This window comes from Volvox carteri (genome assembly GCF_000143455.1).
Source record: "Volvox carteri f. nagariensis unplaced genomic scaffold VOLCAscaffold_144, whole genome shotgun sequence".
Classification (NCBI taxonomy): domain Eukaryota; kingdom Viridiplantae; phylum Chlorophyta; class Chlorophyceae; order Chlamydomonadales; family Volvocaceae; genus Volvox; species Volvox carteri.
In genome coordinates, this window is record NW_003307687.1 from 8,227 (window position 1) to 10,133 (window position 1,907).

At 51.8% G+C, this 1,907-nt stretch overlaps 2 protein-coding genes across 2 annotated transcripts in view; one reads left to right on the forward strand and one right to left on the reverse strand.

The window, feature by feature from the left end:
* Positions 1-409, forward strand: part of VOLCADRAFT_100716 (uncharacterized protein) — a gene marked incomplete at both ends in the record, with an annotated part of 3,092 nt that extends 2,683 nt beyond the window's left edge. The window contains one exon of the mRNA XM_002959241.1: positions 317-409. Within this exon, the coding sequence (XP_002959287.1) occupies positions 317-409 (93 nt within the window). The remainder of the gene's footprint in view (positions 1-316) is intronic.
* Positions 410-753: 344 nt separating this feature from the next.
* On the reverse strand, positions 754-1,152 carry VOLCADRAFT_100717 (uncharacterized protein; the record flags this gene model as incomplete). The annotated part of the gene is made up of 1 exon (XM_002959243.1): positions 754-1,152. The coding sequence occupies one exon, from the start codon at positions 1,150-1,152 to the stop codon at positions 754-756; it is 399 nt and encodes a 132-aa protein (XP_002959289.1).
* Positions 1,153-1,907: the final 755 nt, after the last annotated feature.

Genomic DNA, 1,907 nt, shown 5'->3' on the forward strand with positions numbered 1-1,907 from the left:
TCGTATGCTTCATATATGCTTCATATGCACATATGCACATATGCACATAAGCACATATGCACATGACGCGCAATTCGACACGCAATTCAACGTACAATTAGCTGCGGAATTCAACGCGCGCTTTAGCGCATAATTCGATGCGCGCTTCAAAACGCGCTTCCGCGTCGAAATGAATGTCGTACGCGCTTCATACAGCGCGATTCGCACAGCTTTAATTGCGCAATTCGACACGCAATTCAACGTACAATTAGCTGCGGAATTCAATGCGCATAATTCGATGCGCGCTTCATATGAATGCCGTACGCGCTTCATACAGCACGATTCACACAGCTCTAAATGCGCAATTCGATGCACAGTTCAATGTACAATTAGCCGCGGAATTCAACGCGCGCTTTACCGCATTATTTGATGCACGCCTCAAAACGCGCTTCCGCGTCGGAATGAATGCCGTACACGCTTCATACAGCGCGATTCGCATAGCTCTAATCGCGCAATTCGACATGCAACTCAACATACAATCAGCCGCGGGATTCAACGCGCGCTTTGTTGCACAATTCGATGCGCGCTTCAAAACGCGCTTCCGCGTCGGAATGAATGCCGTACGCGCTTCATACAGCGCGATTCGCACAGCTCTAAACACGCAATTCGACGCGCAATTCAACGTACAATTAGCCGCGGAATTCAACGCGCACTTTAGCGCATAATTCGATGCGCACTTCATATGAATGCCGTACGCGCTTCATACAGCACGATTCACACAGCTCTAAATGCGCATTTCGATGCACAATTCAATGTACAATTAGCCGCGGAATTCAACGCGCGCTTTACCGCATTATTTGATGCACGCCTCAAAACGCGCTTCCGCGTCGGAATGAATGCCGTACACGCTTCATACAGCGCGATTCGCATAGCTCTAATCGCGCAATTCGACATGCAATTCAACGTACAATCAGCCGCGGGATTCAACGCGCGCTTTGTTGCACAATTCGATGCGCGCTTCAAAACGCGCTTCCGCGTCGGAATGAATGCCGTACGCGCTTCATACAGCGCGATTCGCACAGCTCTAAACACGCAATTCGACGCGCAATTCAACGTACAATTAGCCGCGGAATTCAACGCGCACTTTAGCGCATAATTCGATGCGCACTTCATATGAATGCCGTACACGCTTCATACAGCGCGATTCGCATAGCTCTAAACGCGCAATTCGACATGCAATTCAACGTACAATCAGCCGCGGGATTCAACGCGCGCTTTGTGCAACGGACCCACCGAAAAACACCCATGCCCACACGACAGCACGACCCAGGGGACGCCTCACAGCCCCGAAGCCAAATCCATACGATATAAACCACTATCGCAATATGTACCCCATGACCAACGCGGCCGTACGGCATAGTATAGCGCGTACGGCATAGCGTAGCATAGCATAGCGCGTACGGCATAGCGTAGCATAGCATAGCGCGTACGGCATAGCGTAGCATAGCATAGCGCGTACGGCATAGCGTAGCATAGCATAGCGCGTACGGCATAGCATAGCGCGTACGGCATAGCGTAGCATAGCATAGCGCGTCCGGCATAGCATAGCGCGTACGGCATAGCATAGCGCGTACGGCATAGCGTAGCATAGCATAGCGTGTACGGCGTAGCATAGCATAGCATAGCGTGTACGGCATAGCATAGCGCGTACGGTATAGCGTAGCATAGCATAGCGCGTACGGCATAGCATAGCGCGTACGGCATAGCGTAGCATAGCATAGCGCGTACGGCATAACGTAGCATAGCATAGCGCGTACGGCATAGCATAGCGCGTACGGCATAGCGTGGCATAGCATAGCGCGTACGGCATAGCATAGCGCGTACGGCATAGCATAGCGCGTACGGCATAGTGTAGCAGGGGATCCTCA